The sequence below is a fragment of the Sarcophilus harrisii genome, chromosome 4, assembly GCF_902635505.1.
Source record: "Sarcophilus harrisii chromosome 4, mSarHar1.11, whole genome shotgun sequence".
Classification (NCBI taxonomy): Eukaryota; Metazoa; Chordata; class Mammalia; order Dasyuromorphia; family Dasyuridae; genus Sarcophilus; species Sarcophilus harrisii.
In genome coordinates this window covers 323,464,008-323,482,412 of record NC_045429.1, presented here as the reverse complement: position 1 = coordinate 323,482,412, position 18,405 = coordinate 323,464,008, and the positions used below count along the sequence as shown (strand labels likewise).

General features: G+C 36.3%; 1 protein-coding gene across 2 annotated transcripts in view; it reads left to right on the top strand.

Moving 5' to 3' along the window:
- Positions 1-6,851: 6,851 nt before the first annotated feature.
- The window catches only part of MAP3K3 (mitogen-activated protein kinase kinase kinase 3), an 89,021-nt gene continuing 77,467 nt past the window's right edge, over positions 6,852-18,405 (top strand). For both annotated transcript variants that reach the window (XM_031965893.1, XM_031965892.1), the window contains exon 1: positions 6,852-7,187. In XM_031965893.1, the coding sequence (XP_031821753.1) occupies positions 7,184-7,187 (4 nt within the window). In that variant the 5' untranslated portion in view covers positions 6,852-7,183. The remainder of the gene's footprint in view (positions 7,188-18,405) is intronic.

The window sequence follows — 18,405 nt, the reverse complement described above, 5'->3', positions numbered from 1 at the left end:
TATCATGAAAGTCTCTGCTTTTCTTTATGCCAGTCTAAATCAGTGTTTTCAATTGTCTTTTTTATTCTTGCCTTTCATCCACCTTTCCATTTTCCCTTTGCTAGCCTCTGTTCCCTTAACTAATCAAAATACAGAATTTAAGTTTATTCATTTTTTATATTCGCATATTTATACTTACAAATATACATTTGTTCCTGGATCTTAATGATATGTGAAATATATATATTTTAATGCTTTGAATTAAACTTCAGTTAAGTTTTTTACTTTTCCTGGATGGGGAGTGATACCATTAAAAAAAATAGCTATTTTTAAAGTCAAATCCAAACTATTTAATCTGGCTTTCAAAGTCCTATTCAAAATCTTCCACTGGCTAGGCCCTTCTTATATCTTTAGCTGGTGAATTTCCTTACTTTACTGAACATGTGCCTTTGTTCAAGTTATTTACCTTTCTTGAAGTGATTTCCCCTTCTTTTTCCACTAGTCCAAATCATACACTTCTTTCCAGGTACAGAAAAAAAAAAATTCATTTTAAAGTGATTATATTCATACATGAGGGCTCAATCACTTGAATTTTTACTGTATTTTAGCTTAATTAGATTTTAAGCCTCAATTTCAGGTGCTTTTTTTTTTTAATGAGATACAGAAATATAATCTCAGTTCTCAAGGAAGTTACATTCAGTTTGAAGAAAAACTTAGACATGAAACAAGTCCAGGCAATTAAATGAAAAGTGAAAAGTGAAAACTGATCATAAGTGTACTTAACTGTAGAATTAGGGAAGAGGGGAGATAATTATACTAGGAACATCACAAGATTGTTATGAAGAGGAAATAAGAGAATGTATATAAACTCATCTGAAAACATTAGTTTTTATGTCATCTATTATTTTTGGAGGCAGCTCAGGTCAATTTACATTGGAGCCCTGGATTTTGAGTCGGGAAGACCTGATTTCCAATGCTGATTCTAAAATCCCTGCAAACTGTGTGACTTTGGGGCACAGTCTGCCTGAATATGTGCTACTGAAGATTTTTATCAAGGACTTGTATAAAGGCCTAGCTGAAATTCTTATTAAATTTACAAATGACTCAAAACTTTGGGGCATAGCTAACATTGGATAGAAGGATCCAAAAAATAACTTGATAGCCTAGCACATTACACTAAGTCTAATAAGATTAGATTCCATAGGGAATTCCACTTGGGTTCAAAAAAGATGGAAGTGTAGTTAATTTGAAAAAGATCTAGGAGTCCTAAAACTATAAGACCAACATAAGTTAACAATTTGATATGGTAGTCAAAAACATCAATCCTGGGTTTCATTGAGATGGATAGTCTTCCAAGAAGGAGGAAGTAATAGTCCCTCTGTGCTTTTCCTTGGTCAGAACACATCTGGAGTAATGCATTCATTTTGGGTACCATAATTTGAAAAGGATATTGAATAGCTGGAAAGCAACCAGACAGCCGACCAAGCTGGTGAAGGGCATTGGTCCATACCATACCAATATCATCAATTGAAGAAAATCTAGTCTTGATGAAAGGGAAAACTTCTAGACTTAGATATATAACAAATGAAATGATCTGCATTAGGAGGTATTCACTTTAGTCTAGAGAAGATTGAGATAGGGGATTGGATAACTGTTTCTTAAGAACGGAAAGAATAAGTATGTGGAATAGGGATTTGATTTGTTCTTTTGTCCACAGAATGGGTGGAAATTTCAAAGATGTCTGATCCCAGCAATTAAAGCTGTCCCAAAGTGGAAAGTTCCTCTCTATTGCAGATTTTCAAACAAAGATTTGTTAACCACTTTTTAGTGTTGTAATGAGGCCTTGGGAGTAGGTGGGAACTGGAAAGTTGAATTAAATGGTCAGGAAAGGCTCTTTCTATTTGAATTCTATGTATGGTTCTACTAAAATGAAGATTAGTATTTAAATTAACCTAACTTATTTGGTTGTTGCAAAGAAAGTACTTTGTAACCTATAAGACAATATATACATTTGAACAGTTTTTCTGAGAATTACAAAGCATCATTTGATGCAATAGCTCTCATTTATATGGATTCTATGAGCAATATAAAATGGCATTTACATTAGATAATTGCTGAGCATACATAGAGTAAAGCAATATTCCCAATAATAGGTAATGAGTCAAGCTTTCTGTAAGTAAGCCATGGCTGAAGTTTTGAAATGAAGTTGGGAGAATTCCATAGCTGGTGATGGGAGCAATAAGATTTTATATAAGATTTCACTTCATATTAGAGTTGGATTTATGTGGGAAACACTTAAGGAAGACTATTGAAGACATATTGAGGAGTAAAGAGATGATGAAGTTGGAGAAGTATGTGGAAGAACCAGTTATTGGGCACATTTTAATGTTAAAACAGGTATTAAACACAAATATGTAAGGTGTCACAAAGTGCTAGATTGTGAGGTACAGATTAAAAGTTTAATCAGAATTCTTGAAGGTGGGGCTCTCTGTGGTCTGAGAAAATCATGGAAAGCTTTGTGGAGAAGGTTGGATTAAAAGATCTCTTAAATTCCTTTCTAGCTTTATGCTAGAAATTATTATGCTCTGTCACTTTGAGGCAAAGTTTTTTCCTGGACCTGAAAAGAAGTAAATGATTTGGACTATGTAGAAAACTAGATGTTAAAATGGATAGAACACTGGGCAAGGAATCAGGAAGATTTATGTTCATGAGTTCAAATCTGGCCAAAGACAATTGCTAGTTTTATGACAGGGCTTGACCCAGTTTGCCTCAGTTCCTCATCTGTAAAATGAGGGGAGAGAATGAAATAGTAAACCAGTCAAGTGTCTTTGCCAAGAATATCCTAAATTGGGTCATGGAAAGCAAGTGAAGATTGAAAAAAATGACTACAACAAAAAGTAGAGAAAGAAGGGGAAATCTCTTCAAAGAAAGTGAATAATTTGAACAAAGCTCCAAGTTCATTATTGTAAGAAAATTCACCAGCTAAATAAATAAGAAGGGCCACATAAATAAAAAACTTAATTCAAGGTATTTTTTTCTCAATAGCATTTTATTTTTCAAAATACATGTGTAAAGTTTTCAATATTGATTTTTGCAAGATTTTGTGTTCTAATTTTTTTTCCCCATTTATCTTCATTTATCTCTCCCTTCCCTAAAACAGCAAGCAATCTGACATAGGTCATACATGTACAATACTTTTATTTTATTTATTCATTTATTTTTATTTAATAGCCTTTTATTTACAGGATATATGCATGGGTAACTTTACAGCATTAACAATTGCCAAACCTCTTGTTCCAATTTTTCACCTCTTACCCCCACCCCCACCCCCTCCCCTAGATGGCAGGATGACCAGTAGTTGTTAAATATATTAAAATATAAATTAGATACACAATAAGTATACATGACCAAAACGTTATTTTGCTGTACAAAAAGAATCAGACTCTGAAATATTGTACAATTAGTTTGTGAAGGAAATCAAAAATGCAGGTGTGCATAAATATAGGGATTGGGAATTCAATGTAATGGTTTTTAGTCATCTCCCAGAGTTCTTTTTCTGGGCATAGCTAGTTCAGTTCATTACTGTTCCATTAGAAATGATTTGGTTGATCTCGTTGTTGAGGATGGCCTGGTCCATCAGAACTGGTCATCATATAGTATTGTTGTTGAAGTATATAATGATCTCCTGGTCCTGCTCATTTCACTCAGCATCAGTTCGTGTAAGTCTCTCCAGGCCTTTCTGAAATCATCCTGTTGGTCATTTCTTACAGAACAGTAATATTCCATAATTTTCATATACCACAATTTATTCAGCCATTCTCCAACTGATGGACATCCATTCAGTTTCCAGTTTCTAGCCACTACAAAAAGGGCTGCCACAAACATTCGTGCACATACAGGTCCCTTTCCCTTCTTTATAATCTCTTTGGGATATAATCCCAGTAGTAACACTGCTGGATCAAAGGGTATGCACAGTTTGATAACTTTTTGAGCATAGTTCCAAACTACTCTCCAAAATGGTTGGATTCGTTCACAACTCCACCAACAATGAATCAATGTCCCAGTTTTCCCACATCCCCTCCAACAATCATCATTATTTTTTCCTGTCATCTTAGCCAATCTGACAGGTGTGTAGTGGTATCTTAGAGTTGTCTTAATTTGCATTTTCTCTGATTAATAATGACTTGGAGCATCTTTTCATATGACTAGAAATAGTTTCAATTTCTTCATCTGAGAATTGTCTGTTCATATCCTTTGACCATTTTTTCAATTGGAGAATGGCTTGATTTTTTATAAATTAGAGTTAATTCTCTATATATTTTGGAAATGAGGTCTTTATCAGAACCTTTGACTGTAAAAATATTTTCCCAGTTTATTGCTTCCCTTCTAATTTTGTCTGCATTAGTTTTGTTTGTACAAAAACTACAATATTTTTAAATATATTTCCATATTTGTCATATTGTGTAAGAAAAATCAGACTAAAAAGGAAAAACACAAGAAGGAAAAAGCAAACAACCAAAAAAAAAAAAAAGTGAAGAAAATACTATGCTTTGATCCACATTAGTTGCCATAGTTTTCTGGATGAAGTTGGCATTTTCCTTCCCAAGTCTATTGGAATTGTCTTGGATCACCATGTTACAATTCAAGGTATTTTTAAAAAATAGAAATATAATCTATTTTATATAGATTTTATATAGATATATAAAAATAGAAATATAATAAAAGAAAAATAATATAATAAAAATAGAAAAATAAGAAATAGAAACATAATAAGAAATAATATCTTTATATTGAGATCAAGGAGCATAAAACTCAAATGCAAAGTGAATACTTAAATTCTGTATTATGATTAGGTTAAGGGAATAGGGGCTAGGAAATGGAAATGTGGGTGGAAGGCAAGAACAGAAGTCAAATAGAAACAATGATATAAGACTGCCATAAATGAATATAGAGACTTTCATGATATACAATATATAGAAATTTTTCAATTTATTTTTGGTACCATCCATATAAATAAACCATCTCATTATATATGCAGTTCAGTGAAGGGCCAGATCTTGCCCAACACCTGGAGGCAAAATAATTATTGAGAACTCTTCCCCCTTTCCCCCCCAAAAAAATTTTTAATCTTTTTTTTTTTTTTTTAACATCATAGTTTTCCCCAGTATTTCTCCTCAGAAAATGGCCATCGAAAAGATGGATGGGCACCTGTGTGTGTGTGTTTTAAGCTGGGAAGATAAACAATGAAAATGTATATATATGAAGGAGGAAATAACATGATCTGTTACTGTTTTGAAGGGAGAATCAACAGGTGAGAGACGGTTATAAAAAGTCAAAAATTCTTTTTTTTAATTAAAAGTTTCTTTCAGAGTTAACATTCAGAGTTAACAAAGTTAACAAGGAATAATGATATATTGGGAGTCAGGACTTACATTCAGATCCCAGCTGTAATAATAACTAGTAATAACAAAAGTACTGTTTTTGTGACTTTAGACAAGTTATTTTTGCCTTTTTTTTTTTCAATGTGAAGAAGAGGGAATTGAGTCACAAAGGCTTTCAGATCTCTTGCTACTGTTTGAGACTTGGAATGAGAACAACATAAGAGCTGCAGGTTCTTCAGCTGAGAGTGCAATAATGAAAATTGTGTTGTTAAAGTAGGGCTCGGAAAGAAGAGATAATGAAGACGCTCACAAGGGTTGTGTATAGTGACACTTTTTTGATGCAATTCTTGGTTATGCTGATTTTTCCTTTTTTGTCTTTAAAAATATTTGCTGCATGAAGACTCTCTGAGAAGGGGAGGAGGAGAAATACAGGGCAAAACTATGGTGACGGGGGAAATTAATAACTTCTTTTAAAAATAGGAAATTATGTTCACCAGCGATTATTCTACCTCCAGATGTTGGGATAGGAACGGGTAGCGGACGGACCGTGTCAGTTAGAGCCCTCAGATTTCAAGGGTCTTTTTAACCAGCTGTGCCCTCGGGTCCTGGCACTACAGAGGTTTGATGACGAAAGGTAGGAAGTAGGGGACTGGGCGTCGGGAGGAGTATACGCTCCAGAAAACCGAGTGAACCCCAACAGATCCGACTTTGGAGGTCAGGGAACAGAGTAGCCGGCCAGGCTCCAGTCGGGGTGAGGAGAGCGAGCAGGTTCGCTTGCAGAGGTGGCATCGAAGGAGAGAGCGACTGGGGAAGCAGGACCCGCCCCCGTCCGCTACGCAGCCCGAGTGAGCTTCGGGAGCTGGGGAAGGGAAAGGAGGGGCAGGGTGCCGCCCGCGGAAAACACTGGAACCTCCGACGAAAGCGTTAGAAGACCCGGGAAACTGGAGTGAAAAGGCGGCCCCTGGCAACTTCTGCTCCCTAAGACGCGCCGAGACTAAACCCCAAACAGAAAAGTCAGGGAACACTGGCACCGGCCAATGCCAGTCAGACCTCTCCGAAGTCAGGGACTGCGGGAATGTGGGCGGAGCCTCAGGGACCGGGTCAGTGATTGGAACAGGCTCCCATTCCACGGATAGGTAGAGAGATGGGGCGGACGTCAAACCCTTCGCCGAGATTGGCTCCTCGCGGAGGCATACTGGCGCTGTGCCGGGGAAGACTGGCAGGCGGGAGGTGGGCTCATCCAGTAGTTTCCTCTTCTATGATTGGTAAATGAGAGTAGGCGGGATTGAGCTCGTAGTGCAGGGTTGAAGATTAGCTCGCTGTAGAGAATATGGGCACTGGGTAGGGAAGGGAAGAGAAGGGCGGGGGAGGACTTGCGCTTCTCGATTGGGTTTGGAGGGATGGGGGTGGGTCCGATGGCCAAGCGAAAGTCTAGGGTTGGCTGCCCAGTTTGTGATTGACAGACAAGGGGCGAGCTGCGCGACCAGCGGTTTGTTTTTTCGGAGCGTTCCTGAGGTGGAGAACTGCAACCGGACGGACAGACGGAGGAGAGATCCGAGAACTGACTGGCTGAGGGGACGGGCCGGGCTGGACTGGATCTGGTCTGGGATGTAGCAGGTTGACCCGCCCATGCCCCAGTGCCCGGCCGGAGCCGGAGCCGGAGCCGGAGCCGGAGCCGGGGGATGTGGCGGGGGCCTTGAGCGCCGCCCGCACCCCCTGCCCGGAACCAGGCCCGCAGCCTTCGGCATGCAGCCCCGGCTGCGGAGGTGACATCCCGGAGTCGAGGAATTGACCCCGCGGCGGCGGCCGCCGCCTCCGCCACTATGGGTGAGTGTCGGCTGTGCCCCGCCCCGCCGCGCGCCCGGGGCTGGATCCCGGGGGGGCCGGGTTCGGGGACCCGCGCCCCGCCCGCTACAGCCTCCCGGGGCGGGGGCCCCCTGCTCCGCCCGCCAGTCCCGGGAGAGGAGGCCCCGGCCCCGGCCCCGTGGAGAAGCCTCCTTGGCGCCCCCCGCGGCAGCTCCTTCCGGGGCCGTTCGGCGGGAAGATCTCAGGAAAGGGGCGCCCGTAATTGGGGGTAGAGGAGAGGAGCCGGGGCTCCAGACACCTCCGGAGCGTGCTGGGCGGAGGGGGGGAACCTAGAAGCTCGGGAGGGGGGGCGGGTTCGGCCTGGCCCCATTGCAGGCCCAGCTGCTGCGGTGTCTTTTCCTTGGTTTGTGCCTCTCCCCGCCCGCCCCGCCTGTGTCATTTCCTTCCCTTGGCTCGCTCAGGCTGCCTTGTTCCCGGGGCTCGATCTTTCTATGTGGTCCCTAATACAGAGGGCAGCCTGGGAGGGAGGAGGAAGGGAGAGGGACAAGTTGAGCCTTCTCTCGTTCGTTACCATATATGTGAAATGGATTCAGTCTCAAGTTTTTTATTGCAAAAGCCCTTCTAATAGATTCTGACTTTAAAAAGCAAAAAACAAACCCGCAAATGTAAGATAAATGATTTAAGGAAAGTTACATTCCAGAGATGCTTGGGGAAGCAATGTTTTCAAACCAATTAGTGTTACAGAAGTTCAGTTTAAGGAAGCATTGAAAACATGTTTTGTTTTACTTTTCCAAACAGTGCTTAAGGTTAGAAAATCCTTAATGTTTAGGGGATTTCATTTATAAATTGCATATCACTTCTAGTGCAGCTTTTTATATTAATCACTTTTGTTTTGCTTTTATATTCAGTCCCTTAATTGAATGATGATAACGTGTGCAGTGCTTTGCAAAACTTAAAGGAATGTGTTTTATATGTGTGTATATATATATATATATATATATATATATATATATATATAATAATGTATTTTTATTATACACATATGACGTTATCTAAATAATAGGCAAATTCTCCAAATGATAAATAGTCAAAGGATATGAACAGACAATTCTCAGATGAACAAATTGAAACTATTTCTAGCCATATGAAAAGATGCTCCAAGTCATTATTAATCAGAGAAATGCAAATTATGACAACTCTGAGGTACCACTACACACCTGTCAGACTGGCTAGAATGACAGGGAAAGATAATGCGGAATGTTGGAGGGGATGTGGGAAAACAGGGACACTAATACATTGTTGGTGGAATTGTGAATATATCCAGCCATTCTGGAGAGCAATCTGGAATTATGCTCAAAAAGTTATGAAACTGTGCATACCCTTTGATCCAGCAGTGTTACTACTGGGCTTATATCCCAAAGATATCATAAAGAAGGGAAAGGGACCTGTATGTTCAAGAATGTTTGTGGCAGCCCTGTTTGTAGTGGCCAGAAATTGGAAACTCACTGGATGCCCATCAATTGGAGAATGGCTGAATAAATTGTGGTATATGAATATTATGGAATATTATTGTTCTGTAAGAAATGACCAACAGGATGATTTCAGAAAGGCCTGGAGAGACTTACACGAACTGATGCTGAGTGAAATGAGCAGGACCAGGAGATCATTATATACTTCAACAACAATACTATATGATGACCAGTTCTGATGGACCTGGCCATCCTCAGCAATGAGATCAACCAAATCATTTCCAATGGAGCAGTAATGAACTGAATCAGCTACGCCCAGAGAAAGAACTCTGGGAGATGACTAAGAACCATTACATAGAATTCCCAATCCCTATATTTTTGCCCACCTGCATTTTTGATTTCCTTTACAGGCTAATTGTACAATATTTCAGAGTCCAATTCTTTTTGTATAGAAAAATAACGGTTTGGTCATGTATACTTATTGTGTATCTAATTTATATTTTAATATATTTAACAACTACTGGTCATCCTGCCATCTGGGGAGGGGGGTTGGGGGGAAGGAGGGAAAAAATTGGAACAAGAGGTTTGGCAATTGTCAATGCTGTAAAGTTACCCATACATATAACCTGTAAATAAAAGGCTATTGAAATTAAATAAATAAATAATAGGCAAATAGAATAAAAATTATACATAGTGCTTTATATATCTGTATATACAATATACATATAAATATATGATAGACTTACATATAGCATCTATAGAGATGCTCTATATAGCTATATGCAAATCTGTCACTATGTAATAATAAATTTATACATAACTATATATAGGCTATCTATATAAATGAGAAGTATTAATATAATATACAGTTTTGTATGTAATAGGCATTTGATAAACGTTAATTTGAATTATACTGACTCTTAACAAATTACTTGAAATCCATTGCATCACTAATGACTTTGCCAAATATACTTCACTTTTATATTAGTTATCTTGATATTGAGTTTAATAAAGGAAGAAAATCTACATAAAAAGAGTCAAAGGCAGTAGAGTTTTCCAAACATAGGAAAATGTTTAGAAGTGTCAAGGATATTAATATTTACCTAATCCAGAGATGACATTTTACAAATGAGTAAACTGAGAAGCAAAGAGATTAAGTGACTTGTCCTGGAGGTTAGTTGCAGAACCAGCCAAGAACCCAGACTGCACCATACTGCCTTCAGAAGTTTATTAATGAGGAAGCTGTAGAACAAAATCATATTCCTACCAGAGATAGATTGCATCCCTTGTTTTCTTTTTATCTCCTGTTCCTGATTTTTGTTATCTTGTTGTTAGGGCACAAGATTAAATTAGATACTCAGGAATAATTCTTAATAAAAGTCATTTTTATTATTACCCATCATTATATGTATCTTGGACAGATTGCAGATGAACATTGTATCATGACTTGAATAGAAGAGAATAGGCTGGATTTCGTTTAGGAAATTGTAGTGCTTGTAATGTGACAAGCTTTTCTGTGACATAGAATCTCATCTTTTTAACATTAATGTTCTTCCAGTGATGTTATATGGTTGGTAATCATAGAATATTATGATCTTTGAAAAATCAAAAGATTATAGATTTCAGAATTGAAAACAGCCATCAAGTGCAATTTCTTTAATTTACAGAGAGTTAAGTGATTTGCTTAGTACTATATAACTTGAAAGTGTCTGAGACAGGTTTTGATCTTGACTCCATGTCCATCATTATATATCTACAGCACCACCTCACTGCTTTAAAATTACAGTGCATTCAAAGGGCAATGGACAAATTTATCACAGGAATAAGCAGGCTTCAGTATACCACCAATCAAGAATTATGCTCAAAAAATAACATAAAAAATATTGAAGAGATATATGACAAGTTAAAGGAGATGGGCTGGTCCTATAGTGAGAGTGAGACATAATAGATAAACAATCCATGTAATATTCCAGTGCTACCCATATAGTGTCAAAAAACATAGAAGATGATTCCTAATATGTTGAGTTGATCTTCTGTAGAATAATTTATGGGACACGTGCATCACAGACAGAAAATGAGGAGACCTGAATGGCTCATGATCTCAAGGGAATGCCCATGCCAGTATGATCACAGGTCATCAAAATATTGAAAAATGCTTTTGTTTTTTCAGTCTTCCCTATTGTATAGATATACTACTTAATATTGTTGCACATGATAACACAATAAAAAGGGAAGGCAGAATTGATCTGTTTCAAAAGTGGGGGAAAAATTCTTCCTTGTCTGAAACTGCCATCGACTGTTTAGGCTATTAAAATTGACAACTGTACTAAGACTTTGGAACATCCTATTTGGAGAAGAGGGAGGCCAATATAACTTGAAACTATATAGCTTTATTTGTTCCTGCTTACTATCCTCAAGTTGATGGCATACTAAGGAAAGATCTTGTCTTTCCTAGGTTTTAAAAATCTTTGAGGTGATTGTAGCATTCTAGAGAAAGGTCTACTGTGAACCTATCAGTAAGATGACCTCAGTTATTTACATTTATATTATTAATTATTATTTATATTTATTATATTTAAATAAACACCTGCTCTTACTGTCAGTGGTTTCAAAAAGTCTCATATTTCATAGAATTCATTAACTGAGCTGTAGTGAAAACAAGGGAAAGTTCTTAATTGTTTGATATACTTAATGAACCAATATTTAAACATTCTAGAAAAGCTTTTTTCCTGTGAATAATGTAATAAGCCAATAATATAAAATACTTGATGAAGCTTGTAGCTTCTTAACAGCTAGATCAGAGGCATGCTATTGAAACTAACTATGTTTTGGCTGTATTGGACCATGTCATTTTTAAAAATATCTACTAAAATAGAGATGTCTTGTTTTCAAGAAATTAACATTTTAAATGTGTGTAATGCTGCTATCCCTGCTCTCAGTTATCATTTTGTGTCTATCCTCTTCTTAGCCAAATTCCTTGGAAAAATCTGTATACATTCAACAGCAACATCCTCCCGCCCCCCCCCCCCCACTCTTCCTCAGTTCTCAACATTTTTTTTTTTTTTTTTTTTTTTTCTGAGGCAATTTGGGGTTAAGTATCTTGGCCAGGGTCACACAGCTAGGAAGTGTTTACGGGTCTGAGGCTAGATTTGAACTCAGGTCCTTCTGACTTCAGGGCTGGTGTTCTATCCACTGCGCCAGCTAGTTGCCCCCATTTCTCATCTTTTTTAAACCTTATGAATTTTGACTTCCAGAATCAACTGAAACAGCTTTTTTTTTTTTTTCAAAATTACTAACCAATCTCTTAATTGCCACATTTTAATGGTCTGTTCTTAATCATCATTGCTGAATTCTCTTTGATGGATTTTCTTCTATAACATGTCTCTCTGTAAGTGTATCCCAACGTTGTCCTGGATGTTCTTCTCCTTTCTATGTTGTCTCACTTGGTGACTTCAGTATTCATAGGTTTATTTGTCATTGCTATAAGGATAGTTATAATATATATTTATCTATTCTTAGTCTGAGCTCTAGTTATGTCATAAACTAGGTACTGGACATTTTAAACTGAGTGTTTCTTCATCTGAAGTACAACATGTCCAAAATAGAACTTACCTTTTTTGAGGTTCCTGATTTCTATTAGAAGTGGAATCTTTCACAGTTTTCTTAAGTTCGCAGCCTTATTTTATCCTATACATTTCCTTCTGTCATCCCACATATAATAATAATAGCTAATATTATGTAATGCATATAATGTGTCAGGTACTATGTTAAATTCTTCACAGTTATTTTCTTTGGTCTTCACAACAACCCTAGGAGGTAAGTGCTATTCCCATTTTCAGATGTGGAAACAAAGCAAACAGATAAGCGTTTTGCTTGGGATCACATAACTAGTAAGTGTTTGAGGCCAGATTCGAACTTAGGCCTTTCTCACTCTAAACCCAGCATTTTATCAAGTCATTTATCTAATTAGTTTCCAAATTTTTTCTTTTCTCCCTTTTTAAGATTTCATATTCTATTTTCCTTTTTTTCCACTCACACAACTACTATTCTGGTTGAGGTTTTCATTACCACTCACCTGAACTATTGGAATAGACTTCTGTTTGGTGATATCCCTGACTTATATCTTTCCCCAATGCAATCCATTCTCTGAAAACCACACATGTCTTCAGTGATGATTTTTATTAAACTGCAGGTCTCACTATCTCAATAGTCAATAAACTCCTCTTTCCTTTAGGGATCAAATAGCTCTTTAGATCCTATCCCCTTAAGAGCTTTCTAGTTTTCTTATACAGTACTTCCTTCCATATACTTTGTGGTCCAACCATGCTAATCTCTTGACTATTCTTCATATATTACATTCTAAATTTTGTTTTTGGTCTCCTTGCCTTTGCATTGGCTGTTTCCCATGCCTAGAACACTTTCCCACTTCACCTCCATCTCTTGGAGTCCCTTTTGTCCTTTGACATTCAGCTCAAATTGTTTTGCAGGAAGTCTTTCCCTATCCCCTTCCTACCTAATGATTGGGTAAGTGCCTCTAAGGGGGAAACCTTTAAAGTTACATTGTATCTTCTTGATATTGTATCTTGTACATTACTGCTCAGAGGAATGGGTAATAATTTGTCCATTGATATCAGTACAATAGCAGAATTAAATAATAACTAACATTCAGAATTCTGACAATTTCAGTATTTTGTCCTTTAGAGCCGACCTGATGGTTTTTGCCACTGATTTATTATTTTATAATAAATGTGTTATTTATTGAAATTATTATCTGATTTATTATAAAGTAATAAGTAGAGATGATATTAATAAGGCAATTAATATCATACATCAATATATACATATATATGTATGTACATACACACACACACATCTAAGCTAAAGGTAACTTACAGAGGGCAGTGATTATTTAATTTGCTTTATACTTTTCCTAGTAAAGTTCCATAAATAGATGTGGATGCTTACTGGTGAAAATGAAGCATTTCCATTTTAATGATATGAATAATAGAAATTCCATTTTCCAGACTAAGGTCAGCTTTACTTGATAGTTTTGTTTTTCATATATTTGAGTTCTAGTAAACACCACTGTATGATCAGAGAGCAGCTGTTCCAACTACTGTTGCTGCTTAACTCTAGCCCAATGGGAAAAAAGTAAAATCTATTCTTACTTGAGAACTTGATGGTTTGTTCCTGGCCTATATTTGTGTTTTGAGGGTGTCCTTTGTTTCCCAGAACTTCTCTAAGCCCTAGATCTGAGCCAGTTTAAGGACTTGAATTAGTAATGAAAATTAAGTTAGATTTGATTTATTGCTGTCAGCTCTAGCAAGTTTCTAATTTAGTTTTCATTTCTTTGCAGATGAGTCACAGATCCATATATCCAGCCCCAGCCTCTTCATTCTGTTTCAGACCTATGTTACCAATTGCCTACTAGACATTTCAAATTGGATGTCCCATAGACATCTCAAATTCAAAATGTTCAAAACAGAATTCACCACTTTTTCTGTCTTCCTTCCCCTAAAACTTATTCTTCTTTAGAATTTTTCTATTTCTGTTAAGCACAACACTATACGTCTACTATCCCAGGTTTGCAATCTTGGTGGTATCATAGATTTCAATCACTTTCATTCTACATATATTAAAATAGCAAACATTTATGTAGTACAATGTCTAGCACATAGTAGGCTCCATATAAATACTAATTATTATTATTGTTATTATAATTTATCTACTGTGTTCCAGGTACTGTATTAAGTACTTTAAAAATATTATTTCATTTGTTCCTCACAACAAGCTTGGAATGTATATACTTATTTATTATATTCATTTTATAGTTGAACAAATGAGGGAAACAGAGGTTAAGTTATTTGCTCATGGTTACAGAGTTATTTGTATGTGTCTGAGGCTATATTTGAACTCAAGTTTTCCAGATTACAGGCATCAACCTCTATATACTATGCCACCTTACCTGTCTCATATTCAATCAGTTGCCAGATCTTGCCATTTCTACCTCTACATTTCCCAAATCTACCTCACACTTTCTATCTTCTTGGCCACCATTTTAATTCAGACTTTTATCACCTCTCCTTTACTGAAATATTGTTCCACTTGGTCTACACACCTCAATTCTCTTCCTTCTAGAATGTATTCATCACATAACTGCCAAAGTGATATTCCTAAAAAATATAATCCTTCCCCAACCTACCTTTTTAGTTGCATTATACATCATTCCCCTTACAGTATCATCTGTCTAGCCAAATTGGCTTTCTCAGTTTCTCATGCTTCCAACTTTTGTTTCCATGCCTCTGAAGTGGCTAGAATCTTTTACTTTAATATTTAATATTCAATTCAAGCTACATGTAGCTTTTTCCTATTTCTACTTTCCCCCTTCTCAACTGCCATTGCTTTTTTCCTCTAAATTTGGTTATCTTGAATTTATTTTGTATTTTTCTGTAGATATTTATTTGTATATATATTATCTTTCCTGACAACATATAAGCTCCTTAAAGAGCAGGATTGGTTTTTGTTTTTGTGTCTCCAGCATCTAACACCATGCACGTAATAGGCATTTTTAAATGTTTGTTGATAGTTGATAGTTGAAAACTCCAACATTAAGTTGGATATTGAACAGTACTTCCTTCAGACTTTGATATACTGTGATTCTAAAGTCTGGAATTGTATCATTTTTTCCCTTAAGTACACTAAAAGCTTCTTTTAATTTTAGTCTTCAAAGTGACAAGGGCTGCTAACATTTGAGATGAATTCAGGAATGCATGTTTAAAGCTAGAAATAATTGCCCAGGGAAACTGAATCTCAGTACTACTGAAAATAATGACAATCTAGAATTGTACTGTGAATTAAGGTAACATTTAACTTCCCTATTCCCAAGGACAATCTGTTTCTGGTCATATAATTTATGTTAAGTTTAGAATTGATATGAACTATGGGTATCTGGGAACTGTCTAAATTCTAAGGGACCTGTAAACTTAAGAATTTCCCATTTGGACTAGTCTCAACTTGATCCCTGGAAATTTGGCTGAGATTTGAGCAGTCTCTATCAATGGTAGTCATGAGAACTACCAATCTTATGTTATTTGTCATGAAATCTCTGACATTTTCATTTTTAGATTTCTTATTTAAAAACAACAACAACAACAGGTGGCTATCTGAGGCATAGTCCTGGGATAGAAAATTGTAAAGTCTAATGTTAATCCTTTGAACAGCAATTAGAATCCATTATGTGACTCATTGTAGAATCCATTGCATTTAGGTTAAATTTTTATATAGTAGTATCTGTTAGTCTGTCTCCAGAAGTGATGACTAAGGTGTATATATATATTTTATTTTAAATTATTATCATTGAATGTTCAGAAATCTTAGATTCTGACCATTCTAATTTGGTTAAAAATGCCCTTAACCTTTATGTGCTTCAGGAAGCTCCCTAGAACTTAGAAGTTACTAAGTAATTAAGCCTTGGATAGCTGTTACCAGATATCACTCTGGGAATTCCCCAAAGTGATGAAATCACAGATCTTTTATATATTCCCAACCTCTCTCAATTCCTTCTTCTATTTATTTTCTGTTTTTTTCCTCACAAAGATTACTTATACATATTTACTTTTTTTTTTTTCCCTGTGAGACTGAGCTAATTGAGATCAAGGACAGTTGTCTTTTTTTTTTTTTTTTTTTTTTTTTTGTATTCCCAGTGCTTAGGCCCTTAATAAATAGGTATTGTTATTATCCTCATTTGATAAATTAAAAAATTGAGGCAGACAGGTTTAAGTAACTTGTCCAGGATCACAAAGCTGAAAAATGTCTGAACTTAGAAATCAGATCTTTGACTTCACATTTACTATGCCACTTAGGGCTATGGAATTATTATACCCATTGCACGTACTCTAAAGAGAATATTTGTCGAGAATGGAAAAGGGAAAGGTAATAGAGTTGCATGAAACATGAAGAGAAAAGCGTGCAAAGCCTGGTTACCTTGACCAAAGTGCTTTACTATTAGGGAATTGTATTTTTATCTGGAAAACAAAGTGGTTTGGTTAGATCATGAATTCCAAATGTTATGTGTGGATATTCTCCCTCCTTTTTAACAACAACAACAAAAAATTTGTACTTACTTTTCATAAAAAAATTGTGTAAATGCTTTGTATTATATAGACAATAACAAATTCAAGACAATTAAATTTAAATTTAATTGTTAATAATTTCAGAAAGTTATCTTTAACTGTTGTTTCTTTAATTTTTAAAAAATTCTATAGATGGAAGAACCAACTTATTACCCTTAATAAAATCAGTATCACTGAAACTTCAACACAGATTATTTGAATTTAGGTTTGTACACTTCACATAAAAGTACAGTAATGCACACAACTTCTGTTATGAAACTGACCACTCTCCTGCTTTGAGATTATATATGGGCTAACTTAAATTTGACCTTGTTATGCATATATCATAGAATTAAAGAATTTGAGAATTAGAAGGAACCTTAAGATCAACTAGTCCAAGCTATATACGAAAGAAATCTCTGGTTAGCAATATTTTTTAACTCTGTTGCCCAGAACTTTAAATGAAATCTGATAAGAATAATGTATAATGGAACTTTCAATTCCCTATTCCAGGAAGCTGTGCTTCTCAATGCCGCCCAAGATCATATTTGATTTTTAAGATCCCATAACAGCACTGACTCAGGATCTTTTTGATCCACTTAACATCCCCTAGAACAGCTGGGGTTTTTGTTTGTTTGTTTTGTTTTGTTTTTTAACCATGCCTCCCCCAGCTTGTACTGGTGAAGTTGATTTTCTTTTATATCTAAATGTTTAAAACTTGCATTTATTTCTTAAATGTCATTTTATTAGATTCAGTCATGTGTTCTATCCTTTCATGATCCTTTCAGATCCTATGTTCCGGTATGTTAGCCTTCTCTCCCTTAGTGTCATAGTGCCATCTATATCTTTAATCAAGTTATTGATAAAAATGACAAATAACATAGAATCCAGCTCAGATCTCTGGACTTCTCCAATGGAGAATTTTTGTAACATTTACATTGAACAATTAACAACTTCTTTTTGAGTCCACCTATCCAAAATAATTCTGACTTCTGATTGTACTGTTGTCTAGTCCAAATTTTCCAATGCTTCTTCAAGATTAGTACAAGATAAATTATCAGAAGCCTTGCTTAAATATATGTAAATTATATCCACAGAATTTCCCTCATTTACTAGTTTAGGAATCCTTTCAAAAAATAGAAATGAAATTAATCTGGCATAACTTATTCTTGATGAATCCAGGTTTGCTTTGACAGGACTGAGTCAAAAAGAATTAAGTGATAAAAATTAAATTGATATTTGATAGATAAAAGGGATACCTTCAAAGTCATAAGCAAATTTGTCAGAGGAGCAGTTTTTGTTGGAATTTCTGAAAATTTTTCTGTGTTTTCAGCCAAAAAATTTAGTAAATGGTATGTGCCTTTAATGTCTTTTTTGGGGGGAGAGGATAAGGCAATTGGGATTAAGTGACTTGGCCAGGGTCACACAGCTAGTGTTAAGTGTCTGAGGCCAGATTTGAAGCCAAGTCCTCCTGACTCCAGGAGAGGACTCTACCGACTGTGCCATCTAGTTGCCCCGTTGGTGTCTTTTGAGGAGAAGGGATGGGTCCTTTTGATTGAATTATCCCTTCTACCCAAAAGTAAGTAGGTTATGTAATAATCCCCAACTAGATAGCAAACAGAAAATAAGGAAAGAAAAGAAGTTCTCCTGTGAACAATC